Below are 17,237 nucleotides of genomic sequence, written 5' to 3' on the forward strand. Positions count from 1 at the left end.
GTTCACGAGTAACTTGGTGTTCAAGTATTTTGCTATACGAGCAAAGCTTGCTGTAAATTTGTAACTCAGTTTACAAGCAGTCTTTGCTGTATGAACAAATACTCACCGCACACTGTTCCGGTTCTGTACTATCACCGTGCTCTGACACACACACACACACACACACACACACACACACACACACACACACACACACACACACACACACACACACACACACACACACTATGCTCACCTTACCTTCCGTTCCCTCGGCGGCCTCCTGGTTCTTGTAGTCCACAGGTACAGTATGTGTATCGGGTAACCATCGCAATGATGGAGGAACTTCCGCTGTCAGCGCTTCTCAAACGAAGCGCGCTGACCAATCTGAGGCAAGTGGCTCAAGCGTATGACGTTGACAGCGGAAGCTCCTGCATAGTCACGATGGTTACCTGATACACATACCTGCGGACTACAAGAACCAGGAGGCCGGCGAGGTAACGGAAGGTAAGGTGAGCATAATATCTGTGTGTGTTTGTGCGTGTGTGGAATGGCTCAATAGGGGACCAGGATGGGACATTGCACAAGTTTTGGAACGAATTGTCTGAGCTTCCGTTATTTCCTTTACGAGCACACTCACAGAACGGATTGTTCTCGTAAACCAAGGTTCCACTGTATGTGTGGTGGATGTGAGGTGATTGTGCTGCACAGATGAGAGATCACTGCTCTGTATTTCCAATCATTGGTAGTACAGAGCAGTGATCCTGCTTCTCTCATCTGTGACCGCACAATCACCTCACATCCACTGCACATATAATGTAGTAATGTGCCCATCCCTGTCCCCATTATATAGTAATGTGCCCATCCCTGTCCCCGTGATATAGTAATATGCCCATCCTATAGTAATATGCCCATTCCTGTACTCATAATATAGTAATGTCCCCATCCTATAGTAATGTGCCCATCTTATAGTAATGTCCCTATCCTTCTGCCCATCCTGTAGTAATGTCCCCTTGGGGTCCTCTTCTTGTAGTAATGCTCTGTCCTGTAGAATTGCCCCCTAGTCTGCCAGTCTTCACACATACAAAAAAAAAAGCTTTGTATACAGCTTCTCCAGTGATCCGCTGCTAGTTTCTGATTGGCCGGCGGCTGATCATAGCTGTATACAGAGCTCCCAGGAATCTGTCATCTGATATAAAGTGCTCCAATCTGCACAGCGCCCGGACATCTGTCCTCTCATATACAGTGCTGACTGCACGGGCCCCTAGCACAGGCAGCGATCAGCAAAGGGGGTCATTAGCCTACGGGCAGCGAGACCACTGCACTATGGGATGTGTTGGAGGGTGCAGGGAAGGGGGGCGGGGACGCCACGCACTGTACCTGCCCAGCAGGGTGGCTACGTGACGTCGGCTGTGATGCCCGTTGACAAGGCGGACATAAGCTCCTGCACTTGTCGTCGTGACATCACAGGAAGCAGCAAAATCCCGGCAGGAGTGGTCACATGACTGCTCTGAGTCGAGGAGAGGGGCTGACGGCAGCGCAGGTAGGTAGTTACTATGTACTTACAAGCCCCAATGTAGCCCAATAGTGTAATTACATAAAAAGGCAAAATAAGCCAGATAACCCATTTAAGCACCTTTTACAGACATGGGAATACATCTTTAAGGGGAAAATCCTGCTGACTGTGTTTTTTTTTAATACAAGTTTTGCTTCGAGTATGTTTTCTGGCATTATTGCATGGCCTTGAGAACGATGACACCTTCACTTAGTTTCCATTTATCCTAAAGAATATAAATTTACTCGGACTTACCTGAGCTGTCTCTGGGCTCCATTTAGCTAATGAAATCACATAAAGTTTCGCTGCACTGAGAATTGAGCTGCTATTTTTTTTTTAATCATATAATGAATGTGCCACTTTATTATTTTGGGAACACTGCTGCTGAGAAATATTGAGCTTTGCCAAAAAGTGGTTTAATAGAATTAAAATTGTGAAAATGGCTATGTTGGCAGAGCGGCACCACATCTATAAATCAGACGTTTAATTACTGCAGTTGGGTCATGCTGTAAGAAGCGGCATCATTTATAGGGCTGCTTCTCACTTGCGAGTTTCTCGCAGTAGAGCAATGCGAGAAAAACTAGCATTGGAATCTGACACATGTTAGTGAATGATTCAGCTCGCATTTTTTTTTTTTCTTTCAGTCCAAATAGGACTGAGAAAAAAAATTGCAGCATGCTGCTTTTTTGCGAGTTTCTACTGCGAGTCTCTCCAATGCAAGTCTATGGGAGCGTGTAAATAATCGGATGTCACGGGGCGGCGCTCACACCATCCTAGTGACATTTGATTTTATAAATACATTTCTCGCATGTTTCCTAAAACACTGGAAACGAGTGATGTGTCACAATGTCTGTCAATCACTATTCTCTGTCAGTCGGTCTCTCCCTCTCGGTCTCTATTCTCTCTCTGCGGTCCGTCACTATCTCTGTCCCTCTCTGTCTGTCGGTCATTTTCCCCTCCTCTCTCATACTCACTGTTCCCCGATCCCCGGCGCGGCGCTGCACGGCATTCACACTGCTGTGGCGGCTTTTACTATTTTGAAAAAGCCGGCCGCTCATTAAACAATCTCGTATTCCCTGCTTTACCCGCCCACAGGCGCCTATGATTGGTTGCAGTGAGACACGCCCCCACGCTGAGTGACAGGTGTCTCACTCCACCCAATCACAGCAGCCGGTGGGCGAGTCTATACTGTGCAGTGAAATAAATAATTAATTTAAAAAAACGGCGTGCGGTCCCCCCAATTTTAATTCCAGCCAGATAAAGCCATACGGCTGAAGGCTGGTATTCTCCGGATGGGGAGCTCCACGTTATGGGGAGCCCCCCAGCCTAACAATATCAGTCAGCAGCCGCCCAGAATTGCCGCATACATTAGATGCGACAGTTCTGGGACTGTACCCGGCTCTTCCCGATTTGCCCTGGTGCGTTAGCAAATCGGGGTAATAAGGAGGTAATGGCAGCCCATAGCTGCCACTAAATCCTAGATTAATCATGTCAGGTGTCTCCACGAGATACCTTCCATGATTAATCTGTAAGTTACAGTAAATAAACACACACACACACACACGAAAAAAATCCTTTATTAGAAATAAAAAACACTAACAAATTCCCTCATCACCAATTTAATAAGCCCCAAAAAGCCCTCCATGTCCGGCGTAATTCAGGATGGTCCAGCGTCGCTTCCAGCTCTGCTGCATGGAGGTGACTGGAGCTTCAGAAGACACCGCTGCTCCTGTCAGCTCCATGCAGCAACTGAGGTGAGTAGCGCGATCAGCTGAGCTGTCACTGTTGGAGGATCCAGCGGTTGCCGCGGGTAACCTCAGTGACAGCTCAGCTGATCGTGATACTCACCTCAGTTGCTGCGTGGAGCTGACAGGAGCGGTGGTGTCTTCTGCAGCTCCGGTCACCTCCATGCAGCAGAGCTGGAAGCGACGCTGGACCATCCTGGATTGCGCCGGACATGGAGGGCTTTTTGGGGCTTATTAAATTGGTGAACCAGGGAATTTGTTAGTGTTTTTTATTTCTAATAAAGGATTTTTTGGTGTGTGTGTTTATTTACTGTAATTTACAGATTAATCATGGAAGGTATTTCGTGGAGACGCCTGACATGATTAATCTAGGATTTAGTGGCAGCTATGGGCTGCCATTAACTCCTTATTACCCCGATTTGCCAACGCACCAGGGCAAATCAGGAAGAGCCGGGTACAGTCCCAGAACTGTTGCATCTAATGTATGCGGCAATTCTGGGCGGCTGCTGACTGATATTGTTAGGCTGGGGGGCTCCCCATTAACGTGGGGCTCCCCATCCTGAGAATACCAGCCTTCAGCCGTATGGCTTTATCTGGCTGGCATTAAAATTGGGGGGGACCGCACGCCGTTTTTTTAAATTATTTAATTATTTATTTCACTGCACAGTATAGACCCGCCCACCGGCTGCTGTGATTGGTTGCAGTGAGACACGCCCCCACGCTGAGCGACAGGTGTCTCACTGCAACCAATCATAGGCGCCGGTGGGCGGGGAAAGCAGGGAATACGAGATTGTTTAATGATCTGCCGGCTTTTTCAAAATAGTAAAAGCCGCCGCAGCAGTGTGAACGCCGTGCAGCGCCGCGCCGGGGATCGGTGAGTATGAGAGAGGGCTGCTAACTTCAGTCACTCAGGGATTAGAGATTTGCGGTTACCGGTGAGCCCTTCACAGGTGACCGCTAATTAGGACGCGGCACAGACAGAGCCACAGCATGACGATGAAGTCGGGTGAAGTTCACCCGAGTTCATTCTGATCGTGCGGCTCTGTCTGTGTCTGCTGTCATCTGCCATTCAGCTCTGCTACATGGCTGTCTGTGTCTGCTGTCAGCGGCCATGTAGCAGAGCTGAATGGCAGATGACATAGTAAAAAATACGCATTACACACGCATTACACACGCTAGTAAAATCATTAATTTATTCATAAAAAGCATCGCACTTGCGTTGCACTCGGACCTAACGTGAACTAAAAGCAGTCGAGTTTTTTTCAGCCCAGTTGGACCGATTTTACTCGCATAGATGTGTTTCCAGCTATAGACTTGTGGTTTTTTTTTTTTTAAATAAGTTGGTGGAGTATATCATGGTCTGTGACGTCTGAAAACATGAGGTTCCGTATATATCTGAGAGCATAAAACCTAAAGTTTATCTAAAGTGAATGAGTCTTTGCATTACTGCAGTTCAAAAAGTACAAGCCTGTCACTGCATGTCACAGGAGAATTGTCAGCATCAGGCTATGAATACCCGGCCACCAAACATCTGCACAACTTGTCTGCAAACTGCTGTCAGAAGATGGTGATTTGTGCTGTAAAAAAAAATGAAATAAAGCTGTGGACTAATTGACAAGTGAGGCACGTGTGACTTGCGACACCAACAATAAAATCCAAACTCTTAACAGCACAGTCTCAAATGTTTCTAGTTGCAAATCATTAGGTGCGATGTGGAGCGACACATGTTGCCGTGTAGCAGCAGCCTTACTCTTCATTCATAGGTACGTTTTTTTTCTTATATTAGTAAAGATGTAATGATTAGTCATTTTATCTGTTTTTGCCACCAATGATTTTTCTATTCTGCCAAACAAAATTGCAGCGTCTCCTGCCCATTACAATGATGACAATGGACAACACATTTACAGCACATCTGTGTGCTGTTCCGTCTGGGCAATTCTGAACTGTGACTTGTGTTTTGTTTTTTGTTTTTTTCCCAGAAAATGTCACAAAAGCACTGACTTGCAAACAGCTCCAGAAACTAGTGGGTATATGGAACAATACATCACTCCGCTTGCAATCATGGTGGTCTAGTTTGGGTTCCAGTCCATATATTGTTATGAAATCTATGTAGCAGGAAAGGAAAACATGGACGCTGCAGGGTAATGCGACAACCGGCTCATGTAGGACAATTATCACTTTACCCTGTGTTGTTTTCCTGCTACATCCAGCAAATTAGTTCATATTTATTGTGATGAAGGTCAGCCATATGTGACCGAAACGTCCCCAATTTTTTTTTTGGGTTGCTATTAAAATCTTCAAATTAACACAAAGTGCCAAAGTTGTTTTGTAACATTACAATGGGTATATGTCATGTTTTGTTTCTGAGAAAGAAGGATAGAACATGTTCATGAAAAACGGACGTCTATATGAGGCTAAAACTCCCTGTGCTTTTCCCCCATCTTTAGTGAGAAAAAAAAAATCTGTGAGTGGAGGTTTGATCTTAAGTTTTATACTGGAGAAGATTTCTACGTCTGGGATCTGCTTGGATACATGTAGCACAGGGTTTTATGTCAAAACGGCATGTAGGCTATTGTCCATCTTAACTGTACAGGTCCACAATAAAAATGGCCTTTCCATAGGTATAATGAACTAAGGTAAATGTAGCAGCCTCATCAATCTCTATTCCCAGCAGAAGCTCCCACTTGTGTTACTTGTGTTACTTGTGTTCACCTTGCAGAGCAAACTAAGCAGCACCTCTGCCCTTCTCCATTCTCAACACACTCCACACTGCGGACCTGACCCAGCTGCTGTTAATAAGGCCTGTAAGCCCCAGACTATATTATGGGATTCAGCCAGGCTCTTTTAGGCTATGTGCGCACGTGTGTGCTCTGCACCGCACCTAAAAGGTGCGCTTCAGAGCGCAGCTGAAAAGCTGCGTTCTGAAGCGCATGGTGCCGGCAGAGAACGTGCGCTCTGCATGCTGCCTCTCCCTATAGACAGCATGCAGAGCGCACGAAAGAAGTGACATGTCACTTCTTAGAACGCAGCGATTCGGGCAGCAGCCGAATCGCTGCGTTCTAATATGCCACGTGCGCACGGCCCCTGCACAATCTCCATAGGCTGTGCAGGGGACGCAGGACACAGCGTAACTGCATGCAATACGCACACGTGCGCACATACCCTTATTACTCCAAACACCCTGAATCAAAATCCAGTCACATTAAACCCTCTCAGTAAGGCCGGCTTCTCACTTGCGAGTTTCTCGCAGTAGTGCAATGCGAGAAAATCTCGCATTGGAATCGGACACATGTTAGTGAATGATTCAGCTCGCCTTAGCGATTTTTCTCAGTCTAAATCGGACTGAGAAAAAAAATCGCAGCTGCCTTTTTGCGCGTTTCTCACACCATTTTTCTCAATGATTTCCTATGGAAGCGTGTTTAAAGAAGGATCACACACGCACACCAGCGTTCCAATTTGCGAGTGTGGCAGTAACTTCGCTCATTCATTATTCAACAGATGAATGTGACATCACATTTCCAAAGGTTAATTATCTGACAATGTGTAATCAAATTAATTTTAAGATGTTGCAGGAAACATGCATCTCAATCGCATCACACACGCGAGTCAAATCATTAAATTATTCAAAACAAGCACTTGCGTTGCACTCGGACCTAACGTGAACTAAAATCAGCCGAGTTTATTTCAGCCTAGTCGGACCGATTTTACACGCATAAGTGTGTTTCCAGCCTAAGGCTGTGACTGGTGCGAGCATCGCATCTCCCGGTCTGGCCGGCTGCTCTCAGGACACGAGCGGGTCAGCTTCTTGTATTTCTAAGCAGTTGCGCACTCCTGACCTGAGAGCTGGCGGACGGTCCGGGAGATATGGTGTGATCCTCACACAAGACACACACAAGTGCTACCTCAGTGACACATCCATACCTAACCTGCTTTCTCACTAAATATATTATTAGGCTGTGTGCTCATGATGAGTTTTTGGTGACTTTGCATTTTAATTTGCTAAGTCAAAGACACTGTGTATTAAAGTTCCTGCAAAGTGGAAGATTTCTAGAAATGTCAAGTCCACCATCCTTCTTTTTACCTTGGCTAACTCAGCCTGTGGTGTGTGTTGTCAAATCTGCAACATGTCCATTTCTCTGACTGGTATGCAGTTTTATGTGCAGATTTTCCTCATAGACTTACATTGGATGAAGAAAAAATAAAAAGATAAAAAAAGCGCATGCATCGTTAATTTGTTTCTGATGTGAAAACTGCTGAATTCCCCCACTTAAAGGGAACCTGTCACCTAGAATATGCGCTCTGACCTATCAGTAGACGCATGTGTGCCCTAATTACACCTCTCTACCCATCCCTGTGCTGTAAAATTCTATAATATGAAAGTAGTAAACGTTTTATTACCTTCATATTTCGTATGTAAATAGCAGGGAATATGGTCACAGGGGCAGCGCCTTGCCCTATGGACGTCTGCATATTTCCGTGGTATCACGCCCCTGTGGGCATGATACTATGCAGTCACATGAGCAACGTCACAGTCGCTCATTCTATCCTGCGAGCATTGCGGCAGGCTTCTCTTCCGGGTTCTCCTTGTCAGTTGCAGACGCGCAGTGCGCGTCTGAAGCCGGCAATTGAACACCCGGAAAAGAATCCTTCTGCAATGCGCACAGGATAAAATGAGCGACGGGGACATGATACCATGGAGGGACATCCCCATTCTATCCTGCGTGCATTGCAGCAGGCTTCTTTTCCGGGTGTTCACTCGCCAGCTTCAGACGCAGTGCGCGTTTGAAACTAACAATGAGAACCCGGGAGAGAAGCCTGCCGCAATGCCTGATAGAATGAGTGACTGACTGTGACGTCGCTCATGTGACTCCATAGTATCATGCCCACAGGGGCGTGATACCACGGAAATATGCAGACGTCCATAGGGCAAGGTGCATTGCACCACTGCGACAAAATCGCAAGTGAGAAGCCGGCCTTAGGGTGCTTTACACGCTGCGACATCGCTAACGATATATCGTCGGGGTCACGTCATTAGTGACGCACATCCGGCTCCGTTAGCGACATCGCAGCGTGTGACAGCTAGGAGCGACGATCAACGATCGCAAAAGCGTCAAAAATCGTTGATCGTTGACACGTCGCTCCTTTTCATAATATCGTTGGTGGTGCATGCCGCTGGTTGTTCGTCGTTCCTGTGTCAGCACACATCGCTATGTGTGACACCGCAGGAACGACGAACATCTCCTTACCTGCGTCCACTGGCAATGAGGAAGGAAGGAGGTGGGCGGGATGCTCCTCTGCTATTGGGCGGCCGCTTAGTTACGTCGATATGACGCTGAATGCGCCTCCCCTTGAAGGAGGGATTGTTCGACGGTTACAGCGACGACTCAGAAAAGGTTTGTGCGTGTGACGCTGCCGTAGCGATAATGTTCGCTACAGCAGCGATCACCAAATGTCGAACGAACGACGGTGGCAGGTGCTATCGCGCACGACATCGCTAGTGATGTCGCAGTGTGTAAAGCACTCTTAAGTCTGAGTTCACATGTCCTGTAGCCATCCATTAGAACGGATCCTGCAGAGATCCGTTGGCAAAATTATTTCTACTAGATCTGTTGATTTATTTATTTATTTTTTTAACATTGGAGTCTATGGATAATGGATCCATTAATGGCTTGCTATTCATCTTCCGTTTGTAATGGATCCTGTAAGAAAAAAATACAAATGCAAGAATAACGGATGACTAAATGGCAAGTAAACTCAGACTATTTAAAAATGCCTAGGCTGATGGGATGAGTGCTCAGTCAGAAGAAAGTGCACTACTAATATAAAACACTGACCACAACCTCTAAACAGTATAAGACAAGTGTGAACAGGTGGAAGCTGAGATTTCAATATCATAAAAAATAAAAATACTAGTCAGTTTTTTTATATTTTGGACTAGTCCTTCTACCAAACCCATGGAGATGTGTCCTGAGGGTAACTAATGTGATGGCCGCAGCTCAATGTGGGAGGAATACTTAAATATATAACACAAGACAAAGCATGGAGTTGAATCTTAAGAGTCCTCTATGCCTCTATAATTAGTTATATTTAATTATGATTGTTTGATTTTTCTTTTTTCTAGGTAAATCCCTAAATAACCGAAAATGATCAGGACATTCGCTGTTAAGTTAAAACCATGCTGCATTGGCTTGATGGCAAAACAGAATGTCCTCTCCAAGACGTCCTTGATGCAAACTTGCTATGTACAATCATCTGGAGCCAAAGAGCCGTTCCTAAGTGGAATCAACTCAAGTTATGTGGAAGAGATGTATTATGCATGGCTGGAGAATCCAAAAAGTGTCCATAAAGTAAGTTGCCTAGGACAGCACTTCTTACTTGTTCCTGGACAAGAAATTGACTAGTAAGAGGAAGGCAATGATTTCCATTCTTGTTATGCATCTGAGATTTTATACTAAAAGCAGAAATGAGTAGAAATAAGCAAAAAGGTTTTCGTTACCCAGTTTCAAGCTCTGTTGCAGACCGATTTCACTTCAGTGGTATTTCTTGGGGCCTGAGTCGCATCCTACAGCTCATAACATCATGGGGCTTAGAAAGTGTCAGACACGGCCAGGAGATACCAGGCAGTGGATACCGGCTACAGAGGTGAAGAACTGCTCAACAGAGGGCCGGACCTAAGGTCACAATTGGGTGCCATGAATATAATTGTTCATTATTGTTCTTCTCTACCAACAATCAAAACCTGTTTCCCAGAAAATAAAGGCTGCTTTACACGGTACGACCGATTGTGCGATTTCACAATCGATCGTACCCGCCCCCGTCCTTTTTGCGTCACGGGCAAATCGCTGCCCGTGTCGCACAAAGTTAGTAATCCCCGTCACACATACTTACCTCTCGTGCGACCTCGCTGTGGGCGGCGAACGTCCTCTTCCTGGAGTGGGAGGGACGTTCGGCGTCACAGCGACGTCACACGGCCGCCGGCCAATAGAAGCGGAGGGGCGGAGATGAGCGGGACGTAAACATCCCACCCACCTCCTTCCTTCCACATAGAGCCGGCCGCGGGAGGCAGGTGAGCTGCTCATCGTTCCCGTGGTGTCACACGGAGTGGCGTGTGCTACCACGGAAACGATGATCAACTAAATTTAAACGATATTATGGAACCTAGCGAGCAGTACCCAACTCACGATTTGTGAGCGATACTGCGTCGCTAGGAGGTGTCACACAGGCCGGCATCGCCAGCGATGCCGGATGTGCGTCACAAAAACCGTGACCCCGACGATCTATCGCACGATAGATTGTCTGGTGTAAAGCAGCCTTAAGACCTAGCAAAGTTTTTGTTTGGAAGCATGCCTACCGAACAGAACACCAGGGCATGTTGCACATGGAAATAATCGTAATAACAAGAAATTCTTGATAGAATTCACAGTTTCTCTGTTTATGCTGGTTTTTGATGACCACTACTGTACAGTATAATAAATATTCATTTTTTTATTTTTCTTTGTCGCTCTATTGGGAGACCCAGACAATTGGGTGTATAGCTTCTGCCTCCGGAGGCCACACAAAGTATTACACTTAAAAGTGTAAACCCCTCCCCTCTGCCTATACACCCCCCCGTGCATCACGTGCTCCTCAGTTTTTATGCTTTGTGTTGAAGGAGGCACACATGCACGCAAGCTCCACAATTTAGTCATCAGCAGCTGCTGACTATATCGGATGGAAGAAAAGAGGGCCCATAACAGGGCCCCCGGCATGCCCCCCTCTCACCCCACTCTGGTCGGCGGTGCTGTTAAGGTTGAGGTACCCATTGCGGGTACAAAGGCTGGAGCCACATGCTGTTTTCCTTCCCCATCCCTTAGGGGCTCTGGGTGAAGTGGGATCCTAACCGGTCACCATGCACTGGGACCGTGCTCCCTCCGCAGCCCCTGGGGGAATCTGCTGGACAGGAGACCGGGTATCGTCAGGGACAGGCCCTGCTCCTCTGAGGTACTCTGTGTCCCCTTGGGGACGGCGCATAGAGCGCCTGTGTAATGGACGCTGCAGCAGCTGCTGGGTGTGTTTGTGCGCCGGGACTACCGCGCTGACCGCGCTTGTTTGCCGGCCGCGCTTATAACTTTAGTCCCCGGCTTTTGCGGCCTAGTACCGCATACTCCCGCCCCCGGGCCTGCCAGTCAGGGGTAAGGGCGGGACGCTGCACTGGACGTCAGCGCTGAGGGCTGGAGCATACTTAGTATCCTCCTCCCCCCTCACTGAGCACCGTGGGGCACCAGATTCCCGCACTTTCTGAGGCACGCCCACGGCCCCCTCCTCCTCTCAGAACGCTGGCAGCCATTCCTATCAGCACTTCTGACACTGGAGAACTTCAGAGGGGAGACAACACCGAGCTCCACAGCTCTGGGAGGCCCAGGCAGGGAATCTGGTGGTCACACAACCGCTGAGAGCGGTCGGTAAGCCGCACCTGTTACTAGGTGCTGGCCCCCCTGGGTGCCGAAGTGTATATTTATATGCTTATATTGTATAAATTTACTCTGTACGGCCGCACTATTTGCTTTTGGCTATATACCCTCACTGATTGCTCTAAGAGGAGACAACAGCATGTCGTCCGCAAAAAGCAAGGGTGTCAAGGCACAGGCTTATTTTGCAACCTGTACCTCATGTGCGGCTATGCTACCTGCAGGTTCCACCTACCCTCATTGTGTGCAATGCTCGGCCCCTGTGACACTCACTCAGCCGGAGCCTCAGCCACCGGTGGGACCCTCGGCCCAGGTGGAACCACCTGCTGCCACTGTCCAGGTGACAGTCACAGAGTTTGCAGTATTTGCTGACAAAATTTCTGAGTCTATGGATAGATGGTCTGCTAAGATACTAGAAGCTTTGCAGTCCAGACCGGTAACACAGGCCCCGGGCACTGTTGAATCATTGCTCTCAGACCCCCCTCGGTCGGCGCAGCAAAGTGCTCCTGGGGCGACTCATAAGTCCCACGGTGAGGACTCCGACACGGACCGCAGTCCCAGACCGGCTAAGCGGGCTCGCTGGGAACTTCCCTCGACTTCATCACACTGCTCAGGGTCTCAGCATGAGGACTCTCTGGAGGATGAAGCGGAGGTGGCAGATCAGGGCTCTGATCCTGACGCCGCTCTCAACCTTGATACACCTGAAGGGGACGCCATAGTAAACGACCTTATAGCGTCCATCAATCAGGTGTTAGAACTTTCTCCTCCAGCTCCTCCGATTTGAGGAGTCAGCTTCTCAGCAGGAGAAATTCCAATTTAGGTTTCCCAAACGTACACGGAGTGCGTTTCTTGATCACTCCAACTTCAGAGATACAGTCCAGAAACACCGAGTTTTTCCGGATAAGCGCTTTACTAAGCGCCTTAATGACACACGTTATCCCTTCCCCCCTGACGTAGTCAAGGGTTGGGCTCAGTGTCCCAAGGTGGATCCTCCAGTCTCTAGACTGGCGGCTAGATCCATAGTTGCGGTGGCAGATGGCTCATCACTCAAGGATGCCACTGACAGGCAGATAGAGCTCCTGATGAAATCCATCTATGAAGCTATAGGCGTGTCCTTTGCTCCGGCATTCGCAGCCGTATGGGCACTCCAAGCTATCTCAGCTTGTCAGTCTGAGATTAATGCAGTCACACGTACCTCTACTCCGCAGGTTGTGTCCTTAACCTCTCAGGCGTCGGCGTTTGCGTCCTACGCCATGAATGCTGTCCTGGACTCTGCGAGCCGTACGGCGGTAGCATCCGCCAATTCAGTGGCAGTCTGCAGGGCCATGTGGCTACGTGAATGGAAGGCAGACTCTGCTTCCAAAAAGTTCTTAACCGGTTTGCCATTTTCTGGCGACCGCCTGTTTGGCGAGCAATTGGATGAAATCATTAAACAATCCAAGGGAAAGGACTCGTCCTTGCCCCAGTCCAAACCAAACAGACCTCAACAACGGAAGGTACAATCGAGGTTTCGGTCCTTTCGGCCCTCAGCCAGGTCTCAATTCTCCTCGTCCAACAGGCCACAGAAGGGTCAGAGGAACTCTGATTCATGGCGGTCTAAGTCACGTCCTAAAAAGACCGCCGGAGGAACCGCTACCAAGGCGGCCTCCTCATGACTTTCGGTCTCCCCAAACCGCATCCTCGGTCGGTGGCAGGCTCTCCCGCTTTTGCGACGCCTGGTTGCCACATGTCCAAGACCGATGGGTGAGAGACATTCTGTCTCACGGTTACAGGATAGAGTTCAGCTCTCGTCCTCTGACTCGATTCTTCAGAACATCTCCGCCCCCCGAGCGAGCCGATGCTCTTCTTCAGGCGGTGAGCACTCTGAAGGCAGAAGGAGTGGTGATCCCTGTCCCCCTTCAGCAATGGGGCCACGGTTTTTACTCCAACTTGTTTGTGGTGCCAAAAAAGGACGGATCTTTCCGTCCCGTTCTGGACCTCAAACTGCTCAACAGACACGTGAAAACCAGGCGGTTCCGGATGGAATCTCTCCGCTCCGTCATCGCCTCGATGTCCCAAGGAGACTTCCTAGCATCAATCGACATCAGGGATGCTTATCTCCACGTGCCGATTGCACCAGAGCATCAGCGCTTCCTGCGTTTCGCCATCGGGGACGAACACCTTCAGTTCGTGGCACTGCCTTTCGGCCTGGCGACAGCCCCACGGGTCTTCACCAAGGTCATGGCAACAGTGGTAGCAGTCCTACACTCTCAGGGACACTCGGTGATCCCTTACTTAGACGATCTTCTTGTCAAGGCCCCCTCTCGGGTGGCATGCCAACACAGCCTGAACATTGCTCTGGAGACTCTCCAGAGATTCGGGTGGATCATCAATTTCCCAAAGTCAAAATTGACACCGACCCAATTGCTGACATATCTCGGGATGGAGTTTCATACTCTCTCAGCGATAGTGAAACTTCCGCTGGACAAACAGCGTTCACTACGGACAGGGGTGCAATCTCTCCTTCGAGCCCAGTCGCACCCCTTGAGGCGCCTCATGCACTTCCTAGGGAAGATGGTGGCAGCAATGGAGGCAGTTCCATTTGCGCAGTTTCATCTGCGTCCACTTCAATGGGACATTCTCCGCAAATGGGACAGGAAGTCGGCGTCCCTCGACAGGAACGTCTCCCTTTCTCGGGCAGCCAAGGCCTCCCTTCAGTGGTGGCTTCTCCCCACTTCTTTGTCGAAGGGGAAATCATTCCTGCCCCCATCCTGGGCTGTGGTCACGACGGACGCGAGTCTGTCAGGGTGGGGAGCGGTCTTCCTCCACCACAGGGCTCAGGGTACCTGGACTCAGCCAGAGTCCTCCCTTCAGATCAATGTTCTGGAGATAAGGGCAGTGTATCTAGCCCTAAAAGCATTCCAGCCGTGGCTGGAAGGCAGGCAGATCCGAATTCAGTCAGACAACGCCACGGCGGTGGCATACATCAACCACCAAGGCGGCACACGCAGTCGGCAAGCCTTCCAGGAAGTTCGGCGGATTCTGCTATGGGTGGAAGCCACAGCCTCCACCATCTCCGCAGTTTACATCCCGGGCGTAGAAAACTGGGAAGCAGACTTTCTCAGTCGCCAGGGCATGGACGCAGGGGAATGGTCTCTTCACCCGGACGTGTTTCAAGAGATCTGTTGCCGCTGGGGGAAGCCGGACGTCGACCTCATGGCGTCCCGGCACAACAACAAGGTCCCGGCATTCATGGCACGGTCTCAAGATCACAGAGCTCTGGCGGCAGACGCATTAGTTCAGGATTGGTCGCAGTTTCGACTGCCTTATGTCTTTCCTCCTCTGGCACTGCTGCCCAGAGTGTTACGCAAGATCAGGTCCGACTGCCGCCGCGCCATCCTCATCGCCCCAGACTGGCCGAGGAGGTCGTGGTACCCGGATCTGTGGCATCTCACGGTGGGTCAACCGTGGGCACTACCAGACCGACCAGACTTGCTGTCTCAAGGGCCATTTTTCCATCTGAATTCTGCGGCCCTCAACCTGACTGTGTGGCCATTGAGTCCTGGATCCTAGCGTCTTCAGGGTTATCTCAAGAGGTCATTGCCACTATGAGACAGGCCAGGAAACCAACGTCCGCCAAGATCTACCACAGGACGTGGAGGATCTTCTTATCCTGGTGCTCTGATCAGGGTTTTACTCCCTGGCCATTTGCCTTGCCCACTTTTCTATCCTTCCTTCAATCCGGAATGGAAAAGGGTTTGTCTCTCGGCTCTCTTAAGGGACAAGTCTCGGCGCTCTCTGTGTTTTTTCAAAAGCGTCTAGCCAGGCTTCCGCAGGTACGCACGTTCCTGCAGGGGGTTTGCCACATAGTCCCTCCTTACAAGCGTCCGCTAGAACCCTGGGATCTGAACAGGGTGCTAACGGCCCTTCAGAAACCACCTTTCGAGCCAATGAGGGATATTTCTCTTTCACGCCTTTTGCAGAAGATGGTCTTCCTAGTGGCAGTCACATCACTTCGGAGAGTGTCCGAGCTAGCTGCACTGTCATGCAAAGCCCCCTTCCTGGTGTTTCACCAGGACAAGGTGGTTCTGCGTCCGGTTCCGGAATTTCTCCCTAAGGTGGTATCCCCTTTTCATCTCAATCAGGATATCTCCTTACCTTCTTTTTACCCTCATCCAGTTCACCAATGTGAAAAGGATTTGCACTTGTTAGATCTTGTGAGAGCACTCAGACTCTACGTTTCTCGTACGGCGCCCCTGCGCCGCTCGGACGCGCTCTTTGTTCTTGTTGCTGGCCAGCGTAAAGGGTCGCAGGCTTCCAAGTCAACCTTGGCTCGGTGGATCAAGGAACCAATTCTTGAAGCCTACCGTTCTTCTGGGCTTCCGGTTCCTTCAGGGCTGAAAGCCCATTCTACCAGAGCCGTGGGTGCGTCCTGGGCATTGCGGCACCAGGCTACGGCTCAGCAGGTGTGTCAGGCGGCTACCTGGTCGAGTCTGCACACTTTCACGAAACACTATCAGGTGCATACCTACGCTTCGGCAGATGCCAGCCTAGGTAGGCGAGTCCTTCAGGCGGCGGTTGCCCACCTGTAGGAAGGGGCCGTTTTACGGCTCTTTTACCGAGGTATTCTTTTACCCACCCAGGGACTGCTTTTGGGCGTCCCAATTGTCTGGGTCTCCCAATGGAGCGACAAAGAAGAAGGGAATTTTGTTTACTTACCGTAAATTCCTTTTCTTCTAGCTCCTATTGGGAGACCCAGCACCCGCCCCTGTTCCCTTCGGGCTGTTGTTCTTTTGTGTACACATGTTGTTCATGTTGAATTGTTCTTGGTTCATGGTTTTCAGTTCTCCGAACATCCTTCGGATTGAATTTACCTTAGACCAATTTATAAGTTTCCTCCTTCCTGCTTTTGCACCAAAACTGAGGAGCCCGTGATGCACGGGGGGGTGTATAGGCAAAGGGGAGGGGTTTACACTTTTAAGTGTAATACTTTGTGTGGCCTCTGGAGGCAGAAGCTATACACCCAATTGTCTGGGTCTCCCAATAGGAGCTAGAAGAAAAGGAATTTACGGTAAGTAAACAAAATTCCCTTCTTTTTTTTTGTTCAACAATAAATGTGCGTTCTACTTCATGGAAAAATAGGACGTCCTCTGAAAGTAAGATCTAGCGCATCTTTGAAAACAAAAATTCATCTAAAGGCCGCTTTACACGCTACAACATCGCTAAAGCGATGTCGTTGGGGGTCACGGAATTTGTGACGCACATCCGGCCGCGTTAGCGATGTTGTTGCGTGTGACACCTATGAGCAATTTTGAATCGTTGCAAAATCGCTAATTGGTGACACAGTCCCCTATTCCCAATTATCGTTGCTGCTGCAGGTACGATGTTGTTCGTCGTTCTTGCGGCAGCACACATTGCTCCGTATGACACCGCAGGAACGAGGAACCTCACCTTACCTGCGGCCGCTCGCAATGAGGTAGGAAGGAGGTGGGCGGGATATTCGTCTCGCTCATATCCGCCCCTCCGCTTCTA

The 17,237-nt window shown here is 49.2% G+C and overlaps 1 protein-coding gene across 1 annotated transcript in view; it reads left to right on the top strand.

Annotated features, from left to right (window-relative positions):
* The window catches only part of OGDHL (oxoglutarate dehydrogenase L), a 148,945-nt gene that overhangs the window by 16,555 nt on the left and 115,153 nt on the right, over window positions 1–17,237 (top strand). Inside the window, exon 2 of the mRNA XM_075349014.1 lies at window positions 9,401–9,626. Coding sequence (XP_075205129.1) covers window positions 9,423–9,626 — 204 coding nt within the window. The 5' untranslated portion in view covers window positions 9,401–9,422. The remainder of the gene's footprint in view (window positions 1–9,400; window positions 9,627–17,237) is intronic.

This window comes from Anomaloglossus baeobatrachus, chromosome 5 (genome assembly GCF_048569485.1).
Source record: "Anomaloglossus baeobatrachus isolate aAnoBae1 chromosome 5, aAnoBae1.hap1, whole genome shotgun sequence".
Lineage (NCBI taxonomy): Eukaryota > Metazoa > Chordata > Amphibia > Anura > Aromobatidae > Anomaloglossus > Anomaloglossus baeobatrachus.